Source organism: Gallus gallus, chromosome 5 (assembly GCF_016699485.2).
Source record: "Gallus gallus isolate bGalGal1 chromosome 5, bGalGal1.mat.broiler.GRCg7b, whole genome shotgun sequence".
NCBI classification, from domain to species: Eukaryota; Metazoa; Chordata; class Aves; order Galliformes; family Phasianidae; genus Gallus; species Gallus gallus.
In genome coordinates, this window is record NC_052536.1 from 48152582 (window position 1) to 48174155 (window position 21574).

The window sequence follows — 21574 nt, forward strand, 5'->3', positions numbered from 1 at the left end:
AATAAATGTGAACTCATTGTAGCCTACTTGAAGAATGCTATATATCTGAATGAGCTCTCAGTACCTTCAACTGAGACCATCTGTGGATGGACTAGAAGATCTTGAGAGAGCAGTCTTGGGAAATCATTGCACATACTGCATAGAAAAGTAATTTGCCCTTGTAATTCTACCCATGTTGTTGCCCAAGTTTAACTTATGTCCTGAGGCATGATTCTGGTGTCTGGCATTTATCATTTCTGCAATGATCTTGCAAGTATAATTTTTAAACCATTTATTAGGGGAAGAGGAAAAAAAAGAAGACAAATTTTGATTAAAGACAGTAGAGGAAAATAAAATAAATTTATACTATATAATATTAAAGAACATTAAATTTGGAATTGCATTTGTGTTTTATTTCCAAGATGGCTGGAGTTTTAATTACTTACGAGATCCAGCCAGCAGTTTTACAAAGGAATGAAATTATGTTCACAGCATTATCTTGTTAAAATCTCTTTCTAATATAAAACTGATTAAGAGAGAGACTGAAATTTAATCATTTGAAATATTATAGCATAGTGGTGTCAATTAAGTTTTCATTATGATTCAAAGACAAATTCTTCCTCGTAATCTTATGTAATGAACTGTAATCAAAAAATATCCACATTGCTCCATCATTCTGCAATTACCAAATAATGTTTGGGCTGCGAACAAGGATCATTATGGTCAGATGAAGCTTTTAGAATGTAATGAATTGTTGGTTAATTAATTTTATTCATAAAATTGTAATCTAGAAATGTTTGAATCTTGCTTTAGGAGCAGTTCTTCTAGCTTTGTAAAGAGATTTCTAGGGCGTTATGTGTTAGAGCCAAGCTAGAGATCTGCACCATTTTGAAATGGTCTTAGGCTTTGCAGATAAACAAGCTGAGTTCATTTTAATCTATTTTGTACTGTACCAAAAAGTAACAATACCAATCTCTAACATGTTATTATTTGCTACTGAAGCATTATTAATTTGGGGTGTTAGATGATGCAAGCTATTCAACTGTGTCTTTATCTCAAAAACCTTCTAATTAGCAGACAGTTATTAGAATTATTGTGTTCACTCAGATGAAATACTGTTGGTGAGTCACTGTATACCTCAACTAATGGCCTAATGAGGAAGTTAGGGTATGGCATTACAATGGGATCAGTCTTTCTGTACATTAGGGCTCTTTCAGACAAATTTAAAGTAATAAGACTAAATTTAAAGCTATAATACTGTAACAGAACAGAGAGAAATAAGGTTAAAAAAAAAAAAAAGTGGAATCTTAAATTTTCCACAATCCTGATGCATGTGGTTTTGAATTGCAGTCAACTGAAAATATTTGTCTGCTTTTGGCTAGCGTTCATTTTGAACAACCCTAGCTCCTCCTGGACACTTCCTTTCATTGTTGACATTTAATTCTCAGCTTTTCTTCTTTCATTTCAGCACCCTATTTTCAGTTAAGTATATAGTAGCCTATATTCTTATGCTCCGTTCATCTTCAAAAAAAAAAAATTCTCATTTTGTGGTGCTCTATGACTGGTGGCTTTCATCCCTGCTGTCCTTAGAAAGGCAGCCAGAAATCGGAGCACATCCAGGGGTGGGGCCAATTCTCCAAATCATTCTTCCTATTGTCAAGTAATTCTGGGTTACAGCTTTGCTTTCCTCAGGCTCAAATATGCAGGAAAACTGTGCCTTCGTTTCATTATCCGCTTCTTGCAGTGTGCCAACCTGCTTGACAACACAGCCCAACTAAAATGTATGCTAGTTCATTCCCCAGGAAGTTTTCAAGGACAATAGTGGCAGAAATTGGATCAACTCTTAAGACCTATCCATCCTTTGTTTTCGTTTTTCTCATCTGCTGCAACATTCACTCTTTTGTTCACATATGTCTCCAAGTCTAGGGGGCTTTTCTTTTGCCAGTAATTCATACTGCCTATACCCAGAGCCTAGAAAACAGCCACATCAATAAGCAGAAGGAATTAATCTGCTTGCTTTTGCCCTTCAGAAAGCAAAGTTTGCCTCCAGGTGAGGGTCCTCCATGCGTTTTCAACGCTATTTGCTTTTACGATTACAAGCAGCCTGCTGCTGTCCATTCCATGCTCCCTAGCACCACCCAATGTTTTAATAAGATTTCTTCTGCAGATTCTCCCCTCTCTTGTCCTCTCTTCTATCTGGTGAGCATATTCAACAACTCTCAGCTGCTGGGATGAGACTAGAGATAGTTCCAACTATCCCCCACACATCCCAAGAGGAGTGTAGCTGAGATGCTGCATTTTCAGAAGTAATAACGCAAACTTATTCCTGTTGGGCCATACCTCTTTCTAATGTAAATATTTCAAATAGTAGTTTCAAAGTCTTTGGAAACAAAACCCAACCACAATTTGAGAAACATTTGCTCTCCAGTGGTAGTACAACTTTAAGGTAAAACCAGCTGACCATGACTCAAAACTGATGGGTTCTGCAACAAATGTGAGTGACTCTGACTTAGGACAGAGTAGTCGAGTCCGTATCAAGGATAATGTGTTTGTAGATGAGAATATTGCTCCCTTTGCTGGCTTTAGTTAGAAGTTTAAAGGAATTGGGCTCATTTGCCTTCCCCTGCCAGTCCCTGGATGTCCTTCTTCACAGGCTTACTTAGATGCCTGCCAGAAAATGCCTACATGTGTTTTACAAATTATAAAGCTTCATCCAAATATAATCATAGCTGCATTTTCTCATTTTTTGTTTAAGTACCTCTTAAAATCAATCTAAAATTTCTCGAAGGAGTTCTTTGGAGAAGGTTGATGTTCACCAAGGTTGAAAACACCTGAAATGACAGTCCAGACAGCTTCAGGTTAGATATATTTGTCTCCAGTTCTCATCAGGCTATAAAGCTCAGGTAATGCTTCTACTTCTGAGTAGGATTTCTACCAGTGAATTGTTTGAAGTGTGTCCTTAGAAAAGTAATTTGTGTAATGTGTGCGTAATCATACTGTCCCTGGTTGCCTCGAGGAGTCAATTTTCATGTGTTCAGGTTGCTATTACTCTTCTGCAAACAAGCAGTGAAGAATCACTTCACAAGGTCATTTGGATTTATTTTCACCTGTGAACTATGTTGTTTTTCATGTTTCACTACCTAACCACCTCCTTTGTTACCTTTCCATTTTGTGATGTAAGTAAATTGCAGAGCCATTCTACATCAAAGGGCTCGAGGAATGATCTAAGTTGGGTATTAGGTAAAGAATTTCATACCGTATATCAGAATCGGGTTATTTTGATTCTTTCCCTTTCCTTGTTCTGTTAATCTTTCCTGTTCATGAAGATAATTTCTTATAAGTAAAGATAAAAGAACTGGTAGCTCCATCCAGCTCATTTGCAATTTGGATGGTTAAGTTGCTAATCTTTGCTATTTGTTTCAATGCTTGCAATTACTTAAAAGGCAGTAACCATTTCAAATCGTGTACTGCTGTGGGTATAAAAAATGAAGGTACTCTTTATGCCATTAATATAAGGTGTGCAGTCTGTGAACTTCAGATATGACACAGATTATTTTTTTTTCTTGCTACAGTCTCAAACCTTTAACATTTTGACAAGATTTGACAAGGCTCTGAATCTGGGGGAAAAACTGAAGAGAAAGTGTAATCTTAATCACAATCCATACCCCAAAAGTCATCCACAGATATTTACTTAAAAAATCCTTTTAATTTCCTGATTTAACAGGGTTGTTTGAGAGAATTTTTAGATTTTATTTTTCCTGGAATAAAAATACCAGTGAGGGAAAAAGACAGTGAGGTTCCTACTGCAGTATAAAAGGAAGGGCCATCTCTGTGCAGGTCACCAGTACTGATCTCAAGCTCTGTTCACTTTTGATTCTTTCTCCCTTTTTAACACCTCAGAAACAAAATGTCAGTCAAGTGAATCACATCGTAACGTAAAAAGAGATGAATCACTGCAAACACTCTGTAGGGTGCATGGTATTCACAGATCTGAAAATATATAGAAATCTCTCTCTTTTTTTATCTGATGCCATTTGTATCCCACAAATTAGTTAAAAAGGTTAATACTGAGTCCCCTAAATCCTATAGGCTGACTCAATTCTGCAACGCTTTTACATAGTGCTCAAACAGAGCATGTGCTTGACTTCAGAGATGCACACCTGGAGCAGGAGGAACAGGCGACACCACACAGTGAGAAGAACAATCTGAAAGATTTGGAGAATAATAGGAGATCAGAGGGAAAAGGAGGATGCTTGGAGAATGGGTGGATATTATCAGGAGAAAGGTAGTATAAGAGAAAAGGGAGACGAAAAGAGAGTTTGGTACCAGTCAAAGCTGAATTTTCCTTTGGCCCACACTGCAGCTATATGCAATGTAAATTTGTCATAGGTTTGGGGCTTTGTTTTCAGGAGAGTCCTGCAGCTGTTTAGTTTTCAGTAGGTAAACTGTCACTGCAGTTGCAGTCTAGTCTTGGCTGCTTCAATGTCAAATGAATAGCTGAATACACTCAAAGCCGCGTGCTGCCATGGGTAATTGGCACTTTGAGGGCTTTATGGGGAAGAGAACAGAGGCATGCCGTGCACTGTATCATTATTAAAATCAATGCTTCTGGGATTCAAGCTTCTGATATAATTTACATTTGGACCTCTCTACTTCAGGAGTTCAATTTTTAATAATCTATTTTCTTAATGATGTATAGAATACTTTCCTTGTTTGTTGAACATAGCAGCTGAAGTACTACATTAATTATGTATCCTCAGGGATTTTTGCTATTTGGTGAGTTCTGAATGCCCTTCAGAGAGAGCGAAGTGTAGGATTGAGAAGCCTGACAAGGTCTCTCTGAGGGAATCAGCAGTTTCTCTTCTTACAGTTGTTTATATTAAGGTGCGCATTCTCTTTGGTTCAAATTAATTAAATGTCAGTAGAACAACTGCAGATGTGTTCTTTTTAACAAGATTAAAATGCGACACAATGTAATTCTTGGCCTAATTGCTTGCATTTTGACCAGTTCTTATGGAGCTTTAGCACAGAATTCCTGTCATCAAGTTTGCTCATGTATGTTATTCTCAGGGCACTTTATGCCCTGATCTGGAAGTCTGGAATGGTACGCAGAATACAACTCTGGTGATTCAGGCAGAGACAGAGAGCTCCTCCTCCATCTGGGCTGTCACAAGTCCATGGAACTGGACAGGCTTCACCCTAAGGTGCTGAGGGAGCTGGCAGGGGTGTTTGCGCAGCTGCTCCGCCATCTACCAGCACTCCTGGTTATCTGGAGAGGTCCCAGAGGATATTGGAGGCTTGACAATGTGACAAGAAGCACCATAAGGAGGATCCGGGGAACTACAGGCCTGTCAACCTGACTTTGGTACCAGGGAAAGCTATGGAGCAAATCATCTTTGGTGAGATCACACGGCACATGCATGGCATCCAGGGGATCAGGCCCAACCAGCATGGGTTAACAAAATGCAGGTTGTGCTTGACCTACCTCATCTCCTTCTATGACTGAGTGACCAGACTGGGAGACGAGGGAAAGACTGTTGATGTAGTCTACGTAGACTTCAGCAAAGCCTTTGACATGGTCTCTCACAGTGTTTTCCTGGGAAAACCAGCTGCCTGTGGCCTGAACAGGTATACCCTTCTTTGGGTAAGGAACTGGCTAGAGGACTGTGCCCAACGGGTAGTAGTTAATGGAGTTAAGTCCATCTGGTGACCCACTACAACTGGTGTCCCCCAGGGGTTGGTACTGGGGCCCCTCTTGTTTAATTTCTTTATTGATGACTTAGATGAGAGGATTGAGTGTACCCTCAGTAAGTTTGCAGATGACACCAAGTTGGGAGCTAGTGTGGATTTGCCTGAGGGTAGGAAGGCCCTTCAGGGGGATCTAGATAAGCTGGATTGCTGGGCTGAAGTGAATGGGATGCAACTCAACAAGGCCAAATGCCGGGTCCAGCACTTTGGCCACAATAACAGCATGCAGTGCTATAAGCTTTGGGCTGAGTGACTGGATGGCTGTGAAGAGGAAGGGGGCTGTTGGTTGATGCTCAGCTGAACATGAGCTGCCAGTGTGCCCAGGTGGCCAAGAGGGCCAACACCATCCTGGCCTGCATTAGAAATAGTGTGGCCAGCAAGAACAGGGAGTAATCATCCCCCTGTACTCAGCACCGGTGAAGCTGCACCTTGAGTACTGTGTTCGGTTTTGGGCCCCTTGCTACTAGAAAGACATTGAAGCCCTGGAACGTGTCCAGAGAAGGGCAACAAAACTGGTGAGGGGTCTGGAGCGCAAATCTTATGAGGAGTGGCTAAGGGAGCTGGGATTGTTTAGTCTGGAGAAAAGGAGGCTGAGAGACCTTATTTCACTCTACAACTTCCTGAAGGGAGGTTGTAACGAGGAGGGGTTTGTCCTCTTCTCCCAGGCAACAAATAGGATCTGAAAATAATGGCCAGAAGTTGTGCCAGAGGAGATTTAGATTAGACATAAGGAAAAGCTTTTTCTCTCAGAGAGTCAGGCACTGGAATGACCTGTGATGGAGTCACTGTCCCTGGCAGTGTTCAAGAGGCACCTGGATGAGGAGCTATGAGATATGGTTTAGTGGCTTGTGGTAGCAATGGTAATGGGAGGACGGTTGGACTAGATGATCTTGTAGGTCCTTTCCAAGCTTGTGATTCTGTGATTCTATGTAAATACTTAACAGGAAAAGTGGTCTTCTGAACTGGTGTTCCACCTAATGAAAAATCCTACTTTCTTGTTTCTGTATGGATGTTTGGTTGTTTTGGACCTTGGTACTGGGGAGAGATATAAAATAATGGTACAAATAATGCATGGCACTAGGGTGACTTCCTTTTCTCTACCATCCCCTTTTCAGTATACTTTAAGGGGTGTTGAAAAATTGCCTCAGGGACTGCAGTCTCAAAGTCTCCAGGATGTTAACCTTTGCAGTATATTTTAAAATGCTTTTTACCTAGTTGTCTGTCAAGGGAGACCTTTGAGAGAAATGATATGGTGCACCAAAACCTGATAATAGCATCTTTATTCAAGCTAAGAGGCTTTCCCCAACGCAGCTATTCACCAAATTCCTTTAGTTTAATAGATTCTCATTAGTTCTGCATTAGTTATTTCTGAACCTGAGATCTTCATTGAAGGTAGGAACTGTATGAGACAATTCAAAATAGTTTCATAAGAGAACTTGTCAGAGGAAAAATTTGGCAGTAATTTGAGCAAATTACGGCAAAAATATCAATGGTCTCTTCAAATATTTTCTAGAGGGCTGTTATTTTTCTTTATAGCGTAAGAACTCATCATTTGCTACTGAAATTAATAGCTATGTTTTTATTTTTAGCACTCATAATTAGACATTAATTTGCTCTCTAAATGCTTACGTTTCAAATTCTGCAATCATTCCCCTTTGAGCAAGTACTACTCTAAATCTCCCTGAGAAAAAAAATCATGACAATTAAGTACATTTGAAGTGTTACTACATTATCTGGGAGATTTATTTTTACGTTCATATGGGTCTCAGTCCAAGCCATGCTGAAGTTGCTGTCAATTGGAGATGACTCAAGAGAAATTCCAATAAAGGCTTCCACATAACGTCATGGTTCAGGCCTAACCATTAGATAGATCTTTTCTTTTTGCTTTAAATATCACTTCTCCCAGATATCCCAAGAATTATTTTAAATGTCTTGGGTTGTTGGTTTGTTTGTTTGTTTGTTTTTTGTTTTGTTTTTGTTAGTTTGTTTTTTTGTCTGCTTCTAAAGTTTCTCTGCTTGTCACTCCTAAGAAAAAGGACTGCTACGTTCTTGTACGTATGTAGAACTCTCTTCCCATTCCTGGAAAGAACACTAAGACCCCTGATGTTGGAAAACTTTAGCCATCATTTCTTCTGGCCCGTAGAAACATGCTGATCGTGGAGCAGTAGCTGTGTCTGGGGAGTTACTATGTATGTATCAACAAAATTGGCATCATTAATCTTTCTGTTTTGAGTGCCATTTGTCATCAGAGAAATAATACAATGATTTGTGAAAAAGGCATATATGAAACAAATTATTTTCTTTTCCTCCAGGTGTAGTGCTGAGTTTTCCAGAAACTAGTCTTCAGAACAGCCTTTTCGTCAGGCAGCTATTTACAAACATCTTCCAGCATTATGACATGTGCAACCAGTGAGAGGATAAATCCTGTTTTTTTTTAATATCCCTTTGACCCTTTGATGTATCTAGGACATTCGTGGTAGCCTGAGGTTTTCTTGTTGTAATATACTAAAGGTAAAAAGCTTGTACTGCTTTTTATTACACTGGTCATAATGTAATATGAAGTCTTGTTTGTAGAGGATCACTTCAGAGGAGAAGGCATCAGGGTGAGAAGTGCAAAGGGTATTTGCCACTTCACTCTCCAATTTCTTAAGAGAGCCCCAGATGTAGGATTTCATGTCAGGTCCCTCGAGCTTGAGGGCTGTATGTCAAAGGGATGTCCTCTGTGAGCAGACTCAGCCCCGACTGAGCAATGCATCGTCCCTGGTTCTTTGCCATCTGCAGAGTCCTGCAGAGATAAGGGGGAACTAGATGGGGCTGGAAGATGCAGCAGCAATGAGTTTTTCTCCAGGAGGGGTGATGTTTTTGAGTGCTGGGCATTCATTTGCATTCTCCTGCAGGTAAAGACTGCTACAGGGGAGACAGCCTCTAGCCAGCTGGTGGAAGATATTCATAATTAAAAGTCTCTTTGCTGTATTTGTATGGGAGTTCTCAAGCTGTACTCTGGAAATTGCTCCTACAGGGCTTTGGAGGATTTGGCAGTGGATGGTTTTAAAGGGTGTGCAAATCCCTGGGCTAAACATTTAGCACATGCTCACGTGCACTTGCAGAGCTCAGTCTTGGTGGCAGTGGTAATCCCCACTGGTAATGCAGCGTGCAGGGTCCCAAGGTGAATACACGCTGTGAGGTATTTACTAGCAACACCTCTGTCAGAGAGGCTGAGGCTGATCTTTGGCACATCCAAGCCTGTGACAAAACTGTCCTTCGGCAAAAATGCTGGGGAACAGGAAAATATATTATTTGGGGAAGGACAGCAAGCTGGTATGCACTTTTGTCTTTTAGTAATATTTTCAGGATAGGATTTGAACTCGTCAATGCAATAAATGAAAAATGTAGAGCAAACAGGTTGCCTAGCACCCTTATTATGAAGAGGAAAATAATCAGTAGACTCCAGGAGGCCAAAAAAATGTATCTCTAGCTTTTATAATACAGCTGATCTATTTCTCAGGTTTCACATCAAATGCTCTTGCTAGAGGGCTGAAACTCATCTGAATTATTAATACGAAGTTTCTAATGGTAAGAGAATTGTCATAATGAGAAATAATACATGTAAGTTAGCAAGTTTTATGGTAGAAAATATCTTCCTTGTAATCAGGATGTGGATATACATGCAAAGACAAATGATCAGCCCAGCAAAAATCTCAGCTATTTTTCTAGGCAAATAATATATTACAGTATACAAATGGAAATTCGTTTGTTAAATAGAATTCAGAGCATGTTGCTGTAGCTTCTGGGGGGTTATGCTGACAAGAATCAAGATGGGTAGTTTATCTGCAGTTTGTATTCTAATTTGTCTAAATTCCTGAATAATTCTGACGTGATTCAGATGTGTAAAGCAATTAAATGTGATGCTCCACAGTCAAATAGTGTGGTCTGTGAATTACAAGTAGGTTTAAAATGAGCCCAAAAGCCTTTATAAGATTTGGTGTGTGAGATGTCCCTAGGATGGCTAGAGGCATGAAATGAATGTACTGTAAATAAACTATACCAAAACTTTCACTAGTGTGCAGAGAGGAGAGGAAATGCTGATGAATGTCAAAATGATAACATTTGAATGCAGTAAGTAACTCCTGTCTTACACTTGTAGGGCTGGAGCAGAGGAAAATTGATTAACTCATCCAACACAAGAGAGAAAGAGAAAAACATGATTCTGACAGTACTGTTAATTAGGAAAAATGTAGAGCGATAAGTCAAGTTATGCTATGTGCCTTTTCATCTTTGTTCTGTGTTTCCAAGTAGCTGCAGCCTCCGTGTCTGCTCCGCAAACATGGGGCTACAACAGGAGGCGACAGCAATTTTTGCAGGGTTGCCCTATGAGCTTGTGGAGAAATTCAGAACTGAATATTTCTAGTAATTCAGATCTGATCATCTCTCCTCCTTTTGGGTCTCTATTGCCTGGACAACAGGCAGCAAGTTCAGCAGTAAATCTAATCATAGTGTAGAGCCTGAGGATGTGGCTCCCCAGATTTGGCTGCTGTTTTCTTCCTTGCTCTCTGGATATATCTCACTGTTGTGTTGTTTGTCACTATACAGTCCTAGATTAGGATTGTATACCCCAAGACTCTGAATGTAAGCATTCATTTTTCTGTCTTGTTCTCCTGCTGTATTTTTTTACATTTTTTCTTCAAGGAGCACTTTTTGCGATGTGTACAGCTGGGCAGCTCCTTGAAGTATGAATGCCACAAACATCAAAACCTGTCCAGACAGCCTACAGTGACTTTAAAATGGATGTAAAAAACAATTGTTACTGTATGGAGTATAAAAGTGCCTCAGTATCTGTATGGCAACTGAGAGCCTAAAGGGAATTATCCTAGATTTGTACAGTATAAATGCCATCAAAATGGGACTGCCAATGACCTCAGATGTGCTACTGGGATAGAGACTTTGCCTGTTCCTGTCTGCCAGCAGTACTGCACTCCTGGGCTGCCTCAAGACCCTCACAAATTGGCCATCTGCAGAAGAATGGAATGTGCTTTGCGATTGCTCTTCAGTAAGTGGGGTGTCTCTGGAATGTCCTTCTCAGATGATGAGTGCTTCCTTCTGGCCTTGCTAACAGCTGCACCTCCAACAAACTGCACAGCCCTACCTCCTTGAAGCCTCCCTTTTTAATCTTTTTCCAGGAAAATCCATTTTTTGCAAAGATTGGGTGAAGTGATATTCAGTGTTAAAAGATTCAAAGCAATCCATCAGTATTGATGTTTAGCTCCTTTGGATGGCACTAATGGAAGACAGTGCAGATGTGCCAAGGTTATTTGTGACAAGAGTGGTACTTTTTTTTTAAATAGATCTCTTGTGTGGATTGATAAACAGCTTTGGCTTACTAGCAAATATATATAAGCTGGAGAGTGCTAAGAAACATGATGCATGCAGTAAGGTACCTGTAGAAACTTGAGGTGGGACCCAGCAGCTCTCTAGTAATTTCTGATTCATAGAATCATTAAGGTTGGATAAGAGCACTAAGGTCATCTAGTTCAATAGTATACGCTGATACGTTTGCTCCACTAATGCATTGTTTCAGTGCATGGGAGTTTTCTAGGAGAAGCAACCAGGAAGAGAAAGGGATGGCCAACAGCAACACATTTTCTACGGACACTGGAGAGCTGACCAAATGCAATGCCATGTCTGCTGTCTCTGGGTGCTCTGGCTGAAAGTCTCCCATGTTCACCCTTGATCTTAGGAAAAATAACATTAACTGTCTGAACTTCAACCAGTATGTGAGGTATGCACAGGTCTGGGGCAAGGTACTGTAGCCCAGGGACTGGCCTATGAATAGGGCATTTCAGATTTCACATCCAAAAGAATAAAAAGCTAAGGGTAAGAAAACATTTGGTAAAGTGTGCAGGTAAAACAATATGCACAGCCTATGCAATTACAGTCAATAGACTATTGCGTCAAGTACTGTATAACCAAATAATAAGAGACAATTAATCCTTCATAAGCTTACAGTTTAAAAAGAATAATTTTTCTAACTAAATAACTTTAAATAATGCACAAGAGTTGGACAATAACTTTTTTGGCAGATTGGATTGAGAATTGTGTTTGTATTTTTATGAATTTCAAGTTAGGTTGTTTGAGTGGGAGCAATGTTTTCTCTCTGAACAAAACAGAAATTTAAAGCTCAAAACAGAATTGGCTTAGAAGTGAGAGACAAGTGGAGTTATGAGGAGCTCAAGCAAGAAATCATGTTTAATTGGTGCTGTCTGGAGTGCCAGAAAGTGTATTTCATCTTCATCATCAATAGGTTCTGAAAGAAAAATGAAAGACCATCTAAATCTATTTCAAATAGAATATGTGTTCAGCTTCCTTGCAAAGTGTGACTTCACTGGATTTGCTGTGTTTCCCTTCTTGGCTTCCTGGACTCTGAGGTCTCAGTAATGAGATGTTTACTAACACTTTTTTTCATTCAGATCTTTTCTCCTTGAGTAACAAGTGTACTTCTGTCGAACTAATTTAGTCTCTGGATTGTTTTTCTGCACCAACACAAGTCAACTTGTAGGCAGTCCTGACAGTTCTAGCAAAAAACTCTCATATCACTATGTGACACAATCTTTTCTTTAAAGGAAAGGGGGGAAAAAGCAAAAATGAGAATGAAAGGAAATAGTCTGTGATTTTTTGGGGGAGGATTTTTTTCATAATATACCCTAAGGAACATAGGAACATATTAAATGTTGTGAATGGTAAGTCTGACAGAATGTTCAGATTCAGCTCTGCATTTAACTTCTTGCAGTTTTAGGTCTCATCTTCCTCACTTTCAGACTGTTGTGGACTCTGAAAGCACAGGTAAGTGAGCTTGAATCAGAAAACTGATTCAGTTCTTGTGCTAAGTACAGAATGGAGAAATTAAATTTTCATTTGTTATTTCCCAAGTTATAACATAAATACCAGAAATTAGACCAAGACCCTTACTGTCATCTAAAATTAAATAGCTCCTACCTACTTGTTGTTGTTCCCATCTCACCAGGTCAGTGGCACAGTAAGGCCCTCATAGTGAGGGGCCACTTGCTGTCAGATTGTCCAGTGCATGGCTTCCTCGTCATGCCATGCTACATAGCTGATGTCCAAACTGAGAGGCTTTCTACTGTAGGACCTGAATTAAGTGAGGGCTTCAGTGGGAGCCCACTGAAATTCATAACACATATGTGCTGAAAATACTTTTATTCCTCCTAATCTGGTTTAGGATGTCACATGTATAGAACTGGAATGGGAAAGGATGCTGACTGGGTTTGATATTACAAATTTAATTAATCTGAGACTTGCTCCTGTTTCACTTCTAAATCACAGAGCTGTCATGGCTCAGCTTTGTATTGTAAATATTGGTGTGGCTCTGCAGCTCAGGTGTGTGTCTGCTCTGATTCATAAATTACAAAGGAAAAGTCTAGATGGGTGGATAAATTTGAATACAAATTCATTAGAGTTGACTTCAAAAATAAGAACTTCTCTGAAGAATCATCGTTAGAGTATTAATCCATATATGTCTGTGCTGGGCATGCTGCTGAGAAGGTATTTAACTCCCATCAGGGATCTCTTCCAGCAACTGCATTTTGTGTTAATGCAGTTTTGCCCTTCTCAGATAAAGACATTCTCCGTACTCTGGGTTGTAATAATTGTCTGCAGGAATGCTCTCTCCTCTTGAAGGCTGCAGGGACATTGTCACTTCCCACAGGAGTAGGATGGGGGTCCAAATGCATCGTGGAGAAGCTCCTATCTGGCAGAAGGCAGAGTGTACTTCTCTGCAAGATTGGTGATGCAGAAACTCACATAAGAGAAATCTCAGGGTACTCCGAACAGCAACTTTCCAAAGTCTGTATGACAGTATGAAGTTAAGCCCTTCACAGTGGTCAGCGGTGCCTGAAACATCAAGCTGGTGCTCAAGCAGATCTGGTGTGGTAAAACTTCAACTGCTAGCATAGTTAAAAGCTCATCATCTGTCTATTTCCAATTGTAAAGTCTGGCATGAAAATAATTAGTAGCTATCCACTGGGGACAGCATATGTACACTTAACTAGTGTTGTGAAGGATTATAGGATATGGCTCATACTTAGGCAAATTCTCATGGCAAATAGTGGATCTATGGATAATGATGCATCCTCTCAAGTCACATCATGTGCAATTTTTTCAATAAATAATGCTGAGATTAAGTTTCTCCTCACTTAATAATTCATTTAGAAAGCAAACCTAAAGGAATTAAATTAGACTGAAAAGTGATAAATACAGATTTGTAAGGTAAACTGCCCTGTAATCTGAGGGTTATAAAAGATCCCACAATAGAAGTGGAGAAGAATTGCAATAGAAACTTTCTCAAGAATGAGGGAAAAAGAATACGTTTTTCTGCAGAGTGAAAACATAGTCAGCAAATGAGAAGGGCAAGATTGAACCTCAGTTGAAGGGCAGCCACTGCACAAACAGCAAATCTTTAATTGCATGAAAACTTAAGTTATTCTTTTTGGCTTCAGCTGGACAAAAACACTGTAACTAAGAACTGCTTTGTCCATACAGTCAGGGAAAATACAAAGAGAAAACAGTAGAGGAATGAGTGTCATGTTATTAAGAATGATCAAATTGCCAAAGTTGTTTAATAACAATGAGACTTTTTTAAAAAGATATGGCAGAAAAACTGCAACAATAATGAATATCTCCTGATAATGTTGATATAACACCATGTAAACAGGAACATGCCAAGATTTAATTTATGCAGATCATCCCGCCTGGCTCATGGTCACCAGGATTTAGTACTTATGTTGAGAACTGGTAGATCCTGGGCACATTTGAAAGTACCTCAGCCCTTTCCTAAAAATTGATTTAGAATTCAAAGGCTGGAAATTAAACTGTGATAGGGGATTCACAGGCATAGAAAATTTGGTACTAAGGCACTTCAGATCTGTTGACTTTAAGAGGGACGCTGGAGTCTGGCAGACCTGCAATTGAAACCATATAAAGCTTGAAAACACACAAATTGAAATGAGTATTGTTGAAAAAAATTTCTCAATCCTGCCAGGGATGGAGGAAGGAGAATAAAAATAAACACAGGACTCAAGTCTATCGTGAGCAAACCCAAACTCTTTGGCATCATCCAGCATGCTGCTGTGCAAGTGCTGAAAAACTACCTTAGTCACAAAAGGGAAGTATAGGAGAAATCCTTTCTTTTCAATGCACCGATTTTCAGGAAACAAGATCCTACTCTAGAAACATGGCCAGGCTCTCTCTTCATCAAAATGCAAACTTGCATTTTAGCCATATGAAAATAAATTTTATTTTAGTGAGGAAATTTCTGTCCAACTACCTGTTGTCATTGGGAAAACAGATCCAGTCACTCTGATCTGCGTGTTTCTCTTCTTTCTTTCTTTGTTCACTGGGTTTGAATCCAATGTTTGACCCAGCTCAGGGTTCATATTAAAACACTCCGGTAGTAGAAAAGTGAAGAGGATGCTTCTTGTAAAGAATTTAAATGAATTAGAGATCTGACAGGAGTGTCTTCCAAAGAAAAATGACTGGACTACACCTATACAATTTAAGCAATATTTAAGGAGAGATACCATAGCAGTCTGTAAGAATTACAATGTTGTAAATGTGAGTGGGGAAGGATAATTCTCTAGGAAAGTCCAGAGGATGTAAATTAGTACATTAAAATTAAAGAAGGGGAAATCAATCTGAGTAGCTGTATAATCATGTCCTGTGACAGATTTTGGAGTGGAAATTCTTTCTAATTAAAAGTGCTGGAAGGGGAAAAGATTAACATGATACATTTTCTAGTTTGGGAGTGGAATATAGAAACTGCTGAATTGAAAACTATGTATTTTCGGGTTTGCCATGATTTAAACGTTAAAAATGCAGCTATTTATAGGGTTCTAAAAAGTTTAAAAGGAAGTGATATTTGTGATTCAAATTTATTGAGACTTTGATTCATTTTAAGCTTAATTTGGAGTTAGAAAAATATTGTCACATCTTAAAAAATATGTTTGCTCCTTTTGATTTCATAACACTTATATAACATTTTTTCCTAGTGAATTGTACCTCATTTCCCTCTTTTGAATTCCTATCTGTTTTTGTGATGTCATTTGCTATTCCTCACTCTGATCTTTCAACTTCTGTTGTGTTTCCATGACCAGTGTCCTGTGTTGTGTACTGTTTGGTAGCACATTTCATTCATTAAAATGGTGTTTCTCATCTTCTGCTTCTCTACACCATTGAGTAGTTGCTACTTATTTTCCTCACCTTCTCTGCTTTTACTCACGGCAAATGAATGATCAAAGCAAAAATCCTGTTCTACATAACTTCGGTTATCACTTGTAAAAGTGAGGTTTTGTGGTAACATGGAGACACTCTGGGGACATGGAGGCAGTTTTATAATACTTGAGAGAAAATCAGATTTTTATACCCTTGGACAAGCTATTTTAAGGCAAATTCTTAGCCAGGGGAATGAGGGATTCTGAGGTGCTTTTCTTTGAGTGAAAGTCAGTTGTTTTGTGTTTCTGGAGCTACAGTCAGAGCAGGATCAAGTTCATCAGGCTAGACCTGCTTGAATGAGAAATAGAAGTAAGGTGTTCTGAGAGCAATGATTTAGGTGTTGCTTTTCATCATGAGTGTCCTACAGAATGTAAGTTCTTTGAGAAACACTGCGGCAGTCAGGTCCATTCCACTTGGCCCAAAGTACAAGTCCTTTTGAACAAGACATTGTTCATTTGCTCTCCCATCTCTTCTATTCTTAACTGGAGTTAGGCTTCTAAATATGCAGTGACTTTTAAATCCATGCTTCAGATTTTGTCTGGTGCTACAAGAGGGAAGAACTTGGTTTAGAGAGAACACCTACAGAAATCCGAGTAGCCAGTCTTAAATATCTCTGACTGTATATTCCTGTAATCAACCCCAGACAGGATTTTTGAATGACTTGTTCTCAATGTGAAAACTGAAAGTAGGCACAAAATTAAAGCACTCCATACTGGAAATTGAAATTGCTTGTGAAACGCTTTGTACCTTCCTAGCCTCCCATCTCTGGTCTCTGTAGTTGTCTGAAGAAATCAAAGCAGAATGTACCAAAATAAATTCTTTAATATAATCTTTCAAAATTTCTTGAATAGAGAAAAAAAAAATAAGCACAAAATTAACTATTGTTAAACCAGTAAATCTGAGAAAAATTATTTGATTTTTTAGTTTTTTCTCTTGTGTTCATAGAAAATGTGCAAACTTACTGTCAGTTTTTCTGATTTAAAGGAGTTTTAAAAATAATCAATGCATTAAAGTTGAGTAGCTAGCTATTTTGATCCCTTCAATTGAAATTCATTGCAGGGTTACATATTGTTCTGTAACTGAATTAATTACAGAAAAAATGTTAAAAGGTTATAGGCTATTTTATAAGAAAAATTCTGTACTAACTGGCTGAACAGTCTGGTTTTAATCTGCATATTAATCCACATAAACTGAGAAAAAGAATCAAGTGAAGCATAGAAACAGACTTCGAAACTGCAGTAGAAGAAAAGATACATAACAGAATATTAAATTATCAGATCTGTAATACCTAGAAGAAACTAAGTTTTGTACAATTAGCAAAATAGCAGTTTAATGTCAGATGATGAAGTATATTATAGAAAGGATCAGTCTGGTACTGTGCTCTTGTTCATAAATATCAGAATTTATTTTTCCATAGCTTATATATTTTTAAGGTGAGATAAAAGTTTATTTTCACCTCTTGCATACAGACCCTTGTATTCATTGGCCAAAGAAATGAATGTCTTGCATTAGACTGCCTAAATTTTATGAACCTGAATGAGTCAACATTGAGTGTTTTGAAGGGGAGATAGCAGATTTTCTGGATCTTCATGTCTATTTAGTTCAGGTCAGATTCTACCGTAGAAATAGTTGGTCTCTGGGAAATAATATGGTGCTCTATATGTTTTTCCTTATTGATTTCAGTGGCTTTATTTGCGGTACAACCTGCCCCAAGCTGTGTGGGAGCATAAAAGAACAAGGTGCATAATAGCTTTCTTGCAGAAATAAGCCTGACTTCAGTCTTCTGTTGTGGCTTACCTGTGTGATATTATTAGCTACCATTGTTCTCCTCAGCAGTGGTACAGGTCTCTGAGGAACTGTAAGAACTTAATGCTTGATCTTCCAAATAGCACAGAAAGTACTTGCATGCATTTATAGTGGTCACGTTTTTATATTACCATGAAGAATGTGAATAACAGTATGTGAAACAGCAGGAATTATTGATGCCAAATGAATGGAAACTGTGTCTTCATGAGTTAAGACACTTACATAAAAGTGAGCAGTTGTTTTAGTGTCCTGGTTCATAGTAACTTAATACGTGGCTATTTTCAGAGAATTTGCAGAAAACAGATTTTTTATTAAAATATATAATGAATGATAACATAATTTTAGCTTTATAGGTACTAGATTTTTAGATTTCCACAGTGATTTTACTGACTTACTACCACATATTGCACTAAGTAAGATCTTTCCCTTCACCCGTGCCTGTCAGAGTCAATATTTCAAGTACAGGATATGTATTTAATGGATATGACATATGAGAATGATTTAGCATTTATTGCTGTATTCTGCCTCTTACCAGGCAGCAACACTGAAGCCATGAAGGAAAATCACAGGATTTTCCCTTCCCTCTTTCTGTTTTTCTTTCCTCTTTTTTTCTCTCCCTTCTGTGACTGCCCAAGTTGTACACTCCCTAGTGGTGGAATGATGAGAAACAGAAAACTGGAGGGAACACAAGAACTACAGGTAGAACTATGGCTTCTCAGTGCCAAGGTTGAAACTGCTATAGGCTGTAGAAGATCAAACTTTCTTTAAATCTTAGAAAAGCGTCTGTGTGTGAAATATGTATGAAAAAGTACAATTGTGGAAGATAACGGTTCTAAAGACCTGAAGAGTTGTGTCAACTGTGTATGTAATAGAGGTGGAGGTTAAGTCACTACTTGCACATAATTTTCAAGTTTCTTTAGAGTATGCAGTCTTTCCCAGTGAATTTATAGCTACTGACAACTGCTTTGTTTTCCTTGTTTTACATTCCAAGGCCGATGAGAAGCAGTCCTTACAATTTCAGGGGCCAAAGGCTGAGAACCACTGCTCTGTGGTTTAGACAGACTCTTTTGGATAGCAAGTAGGAGCTATTTCTATTAACATTTACTGGACTGATGCTACCCAGAATACACTCATATTCTGTTGTCCAGGATATGTTTTAATGATGGATAAACAACCCAACAAAATATCTCCACCGGTGTCTTTTATTAAGTAATGCAAAATACAGTATTAATTATGACACTGCATGCATTTTAGACAATATAAATGCAAGCCTACGGAAAATGTGACAAAGAAACCCTCAATTACTTTTGAGGTAGTATACAAGGAAAAATAGGAAAGCAGAAACACAGTGGATTAAAAGAGCAAAATATTGGTATCACTTTGTGCATACATTAGTCACTCATAAATACATTTGTATGAAATAACTTAAGATACAATTTCATTCTTTTTTAAAAATATACTTTTTCAAATTCACCATTCTTTTTAGTTTAGTTTTTTTTTTTTTTTTTTTCCCATGAAGTTTATGGTATTTTATCAGGTGGATTTTTTTTTTTCACTGCCATCATTATGATTTTACCCTTTTCCTCCAGGAGTTTAGGCACAGATGGCCTCATGCACAAAAATAAATAAGAAACCTGCTTGAAGGGAAAAGAATTCTGCTCAAATATCTTAGGATAGTCTAATAAATACCTTTTTGTTTATAAAAATATTTCAGGTTTATAAAAGAGGGGAGGGGACGGTCTCCCACGTGGAAAGGATGTTAAGTGAAAAGTGCTGTATAACATTTTTGGAGAGATTTCATTTCAAACATATAGTACCATTATGAATATATACTTTATAATCCATTTCTGAGAACCTTACGTTCACAAGAAGTATCAAACACGGTTTGCTTTCTTTTGCTTGTGGTCTTATTGCAGTTCTGGAAGATGCCTAATTCAGAAGGGTTCCATATAGTTGTGCTTTTGTAAGGCTGTCCTTCCGACTCAAACCAGTACTCCCAGTCCGCTGAAACTGCTGCTGTTTGCTGTGAATACCCGAATGGCTTCCTTGCTCCATGGAAGACTGGTGGATTTCTGAAGCCTCTATCGAACTGTGATTGAGGGACTCTGCAGAGCTGTTGGGGCTCACGTCCACATATTCTCTTTTCAACACTGGGCTATTTTCGATGTTTTTGCTACTGCATAACTGGACAGTGATCCTTTCATTTTTTTGGTCTCTTGATTCTTTTGTTTTGTAAGTGGTCAACTTGTCCTGTTTACAGCTAGTGCTGATGTCAATGTTCAAGCCACTGTCTGTTCTCAGGAAGCAAGAATCCACAAGTCTGCTTTGGCAGATATCATCTCCCTCTGAGCAGCTATCTGCTTTGTAACTAGCATATATGGGACTTGTTCGACTGTCCCCTGTTTTAATAGGGCTGCTGTAATACTGCTCTGAAAAGCTGCAGGGTGACAGCCTGCCAGTGTTTCTATAAGAGTAAGCACCAATGTCCTCCACACTCAACTGCCTCCATCGCCCAGGTAAGTCTTCTTCTGAAAGGTTGGTGCTCCTGCACTCATTCCTCATTTTCTGATTCGCTAAAGCCTGCTGTGGTGTTATGGCTGAGAAATGAAAAGGTTCATTTGCATAAGGAGGCAGAGTCCGAGTAAAGGTGGGGGAGTTCTCGTTGTCATCAGCAAGCTCCATGTGCTGCGCAGGTTTTGACTTGGCAAACCTTGGACTTCCCTGATGCTCATAACCTGCAGGTGACTTTCTTTCAAACAATTCATCTCGGTTGCTCATGTAGATCGCTTGTTGGGAGGCTGTCATCGTGTTGGCTTGTGCATTCTCCTTCTCTTCAGATGTGACACTGAAGCTGGAATAGGAGCTGGAGGTCGGCAAAGAGGTGATGTACTCTGGGAAGGCTTCGTGAGAGAAGCTGGAATGGAAACCATCTTCTTCGACAGTACTGTCTGTGGAGTTCTGGGACCGCAGGAACCCCACATCTTTCACTTGCGTGTCCACACTCGGTCTTCTCTCCCTCCTCCTCTCCTCGGGGCAGTACAGGGCGGTGTCACTGCAGTAGATGTCTGACTTGTACTGAGGCCTCTGCCCGAGTTTTCCAGCAGAGTCCTGAAAATTGAGATCCCTTGTAGAGGGGCTTGACAAGTGCGAAGACAAGCTGTTTGGATCTGGTTTCTCCAGTACTTTGGCGATGACACAGGTGGGTATAGTATCAGCGTAAGACGTGTGGCACAAGGGGACAGAAAGGCTGCACCCATGTTTTTCCAGATGGATGCTGACTCTTTCCTGAAAGTCAGATGGCAACTGTAACACAGAGAGATAGCAGAGAGGATAGGAGAAAAGGGTGCATATCAGTACTGGTATCTTCTTGGGTTTATGCAACATTGACATATGAGTGCAGTTTATGATATTATGTAGCTCACCAGATACGGTTCTTTGACTAATGTGAAGGCCACAGTCTCTGTGCATTTCTGAAAACAAATGTAATCAAATGAATTTCATTTATTTACTTAGCATTTAGAAGTGTTTATCTGCTTCTCTTATGAAACTGAAATGATTCCTTCCAAATTAATTCTAGTTGGATCAAAACAATCTAAAGACCATAGTAAACAACCACCTTAAAAAGGCATGTAGGGAATTATAGCCCACAGCAACACTTTCCAGACAGTCTGTCAGTGTGTGTGATTTGAGGATGGGGTGTGGAGGTTTCTGCTGAGATGAGGAAAGAAGAGGAAGAGATTAGATATATTGTGTTCTTATG

The 21574-nt window shown here is 39.0% G+C and overlaps 1 protein-coding gene across 5 annotated transcripts in view; it reads right to left on the bottom strand.

The window, feature by feature from the left end:
* Positions 1 to 18997: 18997 nt before the first annotated feature.
* Positions 18998 to 21574, bottom strand: part of BEGAIN (brain enriched guanylate kinase associated) — a 148664-nt gene continuing 146087 nt past the window's right edge. For 3 of the 5 annotated variants that reach the window (XM_046942492.1, XM_040701263.2, XM_040701262.2), the window contains one exon: positions 18998 to 21117. In XM_046942492.1, the coding sequence (XP_046798448.1) occupies positions 19744 to 21117 (1374 nt within the window). In that variant the 3' untranslated portion in view covers positions 18998 to 19743. Of the gene's footprint in view, positions 21118 to 21236; positions 21285 to 21574 lie in introns of all 5 variants that reach the window. The other 2 variants (XM_015287793.4, XM_015287790.4) reach the window with 1 other exon arrangement.